At 44.0% G+C, this 3,691-nt stretch overlaps 1 protein-coding gene across 1 annotated transcript in view; it reads left to right on the top strand.

The window, feature by feature from the left end:
- ipo8 (importin 8) overlaps positions 1-3,691 on the top strand; it is a gene marked incomplete in the record, with an annotated part of 58,989 nt that overhangs the window by 48,860 nt on the left and 6,438 nt on the right. The window contains 1 exon segment of the mRNA XM_014029392.1: positions 429-650. Within this exon segment, the coding sequence (XP_013884846.1) occupies positions 429-650 (222 nt within the window).

Raw genomic sequence — 3,691 nt, 5'->3', positions numbered from 1 at the left:
ACTGGACACAAAGGCCTCCACCTCTGTTTAATGATGGACGGTCTTTCATCACAAAAAATGGCTTCCTTTACGCCTCTCTCAAACCAACGTTCCTCTTTATCAAGGATGAGAGCATCTTCATCCCATACTTTTACAGTTGCTGCTAAAAAAGTGTGGAACAGTTTACCTCGTTATATTCAGTTTACCGAGACTGTAGAGGCTTTTAAATCTTTGCTGAACACCCGTTTTTGCTCTTTGGCTTTTGACTGTGGCAGAGGCTTGGGTTCAATTATAGCTAATAGTTTTTGTTTATAGTGTGTGTTTTTGTATTAYTTTTGTACTTTTTTTAATGACGTGCTTGACTGAACTGTGAAGCATTTTTATCAAATKTTGTTGTTTTTAATGTGCTGTATAAATAAATTGATGCCTCTTTTCTTTGTTGTGTGCAGAAGAGATTCCCAGTGACGAAGATGAGGTGAACGAGAGCCAAAATCCCATTCAACAGCAGCCTACTGTGACAGCCTGTCAAGGAGGAGATGATGAAGAGGACGAGGATGATGACTATTGGGATGAAGATGGTTTTGAAGGAACACCTCTTGAGGAATACAGTACACCTCTGGACTATGACAACGGAGAAGACGAGTATCAGTTCTTTACCTCCGCCCTGCTCAGTGAGTTTTACTCAGCAGACTCAAATATTCATAGAAACAGAAGCAAAAACAGACTAAATTCAACTTTCTTCTTTTTTTCCACAAGATAATTAAATGAGCACTAGCACATCACATATCTACAGATATCATCTACTGATGTAGTTAATGAGGCAACAGTGGAGTTGTTGGGGTCATGCACTGATTCTTTGTCAGATGCTGACTGGTCCCCTGGTAAACTTTGTGGGTCCCAGCAGTCCAATGGAAAAAAAAGAAGGAAAAACATTTATTGCCATTAGACAAATATTGGGCATAGCAAGCATAACAATGTGGAATTTCCTGGATAAGAAAGAAACTAAATGGTAAATGGACTGTACTTGTATAGCACCTATCTATCCAACCAGGATACTCAAAGTGCTTCACACTACAATCTGTGCCCTCATTTACCCATTCACACAGCACTCTACTAAATCTCTACAAAGCTAACATGTACAAATCGTCTATGGAGACTAATCAGTGCTAATCACATTCGTACACTGATGGGACACACATCAGATGCATTGGGGGTGAAGTGTCTTGCCCAAGGACACAACAACTGCAATGGGAGATCAAATCGGCAACGTACCAGTTCCAGGACGACTCCCCTAACCACTCAGCCACAGCTGCCCCCACTAAACTACAGTTACTAGTATTGTTTATGACCTTAGTACTTTTATTATTATTATTTTCTGCCAACATGAGTTTTTTTTATCATGTTCTAGTGGACTGAGCATTATGAAACTTGCATAAATATAGGCAGGCACAAACATTCAGATGTGGGCATGGCAAATTGGCTCTATAGCACCCCCTGAACATCAGCCCCACTTATGACTTAAACATACATGTGAAATTTGGTACATCGGTCCAGTACTGATAAAAATGTCTCTTGGCACCATATTCTAAAGCTTACAGGAATTCAATCATTTTGAGAAATGACAAATTTAGGTGTTTTTCACTTGTCACACCAAATGCTATTTCATCCTCAAATTAGAGGGTATCAACTTCAAATTTGGACCAAAGCTTCTTGACAAGATGGTGCACACCAGTTATCAAYAACTTTTTCAAAACTTGAACGGTGTGGTTGTGGGATTTTTCTGAATACACCCATTTCTACTTGAATGTGTTTGTGAGGGTAATGTCACTGTAAATTGTTCAAACTGCAAAAATGTACGATAGGTATTCAGTCCTGAATATGACCATATGTAAATGTTGTGAATCGACCACTGCGCCACCTAGTGGCAATGTAAAAATACCTTATTGTATTTGAAAAAAAATCTCCCACTCAAATCTTTCATCCTTAGACCGTTTTAAAAACCTTAGACCCAAAGCTCAACCGTTTTAAAAACCAAGAAAATATTCATCATTAGCTACCCCAAAGGGCATGGTCAGGGCACCTTGGCGACATTGAACGTGTCCCCCAAAAGTGCATAACTCTCATTTTAACTATGTTGCAATGGTCTGAGCTTCTCAAAACTTGGTACATATTTACAGCTTGTGTAAATATAGGCAGGCACAAAGATCCAGATATRCTGGTTGCAAATTGGCTCTCTAACGCCCTCTAAACATCAGCCCCTCTTATGACTGAAACATACATATGTGAAATTTGTTATAAAGGTACATCAGTCCAATACTGACAAAAAAGTCTCTTTGCAACATATTCTAAATCCTACAGGAAATCGGCCATTTTAAAAAAATGACAAGTTTTAGCGATTCTCACATCACGCCAAATGCTATTTCGTCCTCAAATTTGAGCGTACCAACTTCAAATCCAGACCAAAGCTTCTTGATGAGATGATGCACAAAAGTTRTCAATAACTTTTCCAAAACTTGAATGGTATGGGCGTGGGATTTTCCTGATATGCCCATTTTTACTTGAACATGTTGTTGGGCCAAAGACCCCTATGATGAGAGCTACAGATGGACTTGGATTTCCCTTGCCCTCGGACACGGGTCACCGGGTCCCAGTCTGGAGCCAGGCCTGGAGGTGGGGCATGTTGGCGAGCACCTGGTGGCCGGGCTTTCACCCATGGAGCCCGGCTGGGCACTGCTCGAAGAGGACACATGGGTCCCCCTTCCCATGAGCTCACCATCTGTGGGAGGGGCCGTAGGGGTCGGGTGCATTATGTGTTGGGCAGTGGTCGAGGGAGACGACCCTGGCGATCTGATCCTCGGCTACAGAAGTTGGCTCTAGGGATGTGGAATGTCACCTCTCTGGTGGGGAAGGTGTCTGAGCTGGTGTGTGAGGTTGAGAGGTTCCGACTAGATATAGTAGGATTCACCTTGACGCACCGCTCTGGCTCTGGAACCAGTCTCATCAAGAGGTTTGGACACTCTTCCACTCTGGAGTTGCCCATGCTGAGAGGCGCCGAGCAGGAGTGGGCATACTTATTGTCCCCCATCTTGGTGCCTGTACTGGGGTTTACCCTGGTGAACAAGAGGGTAGGCTCCCTCCGCCTACGTGTGGGGGGATGGGTCCTGACTGTTGCTTGTGCAAATGCCCCTATCAACAGTTCAGATTACCCACCCTTTTTGGAATCCTTGGAKGGTGTGCTGGAGAGCGCTYTTGATGTGGACTCCCTCGTATTTCTGGGGGACTTCAACGCTCACATGGGCAATGACAGTGAGACCTGGAGGGGTGTGGTTGGGAGGAACCCCCCACCCCCGATCTGCAAGAAGAAAAGCAAGGAGTTTGTTCTCCTTTGATTCCTTTGGAGCAGCTTTGGCTGAGTGGTTAGGGGAGTCGTCCTGGAAGCGGTAGGCTGCTGGTTTGATCCCCCATTCTAGCGGTCTCAGTTGTTGTGTCCTTGGGCGAGACACTTCACCCCTAATGCCTCTGATGTGTGTCCCATCAGTGATTTAAAGCACTGATTAGTCTCTATAGATGATTTGTACGTTAGCTTTGGAGAGCCCTAATAGAGTGCTGTATGAACGGGTAAGTGAGGACACAGACAGACAGACAGACAGACAGACAGACAGACAGACAGACAGACAGACAGACAGACAGACAGACAGACAGACAGACAGAC

The sequence above is a fragment of the Austrofundulus limnaeus genome, unplaced genomic scaffold (assembly GCF_001266775.1).
Source record: "Austrofundulus limnaeus strain Quisiro unplaced genomic scaffold, Austrofundulus_limnaeus-1.0 Scaffold895, whole genome shotgun sequence".
NCBI lineage: Eukaryota > Metazoa > Chordata > Actinopteri > Cyprinodontiformes > Rivulidae > Austrofundulus > Austrofundulus limnaeus.
Note: the sequence above shows the minus strand (reverse complement) of the source record. Positions and strands in the feature narration are given on the sequence as shown.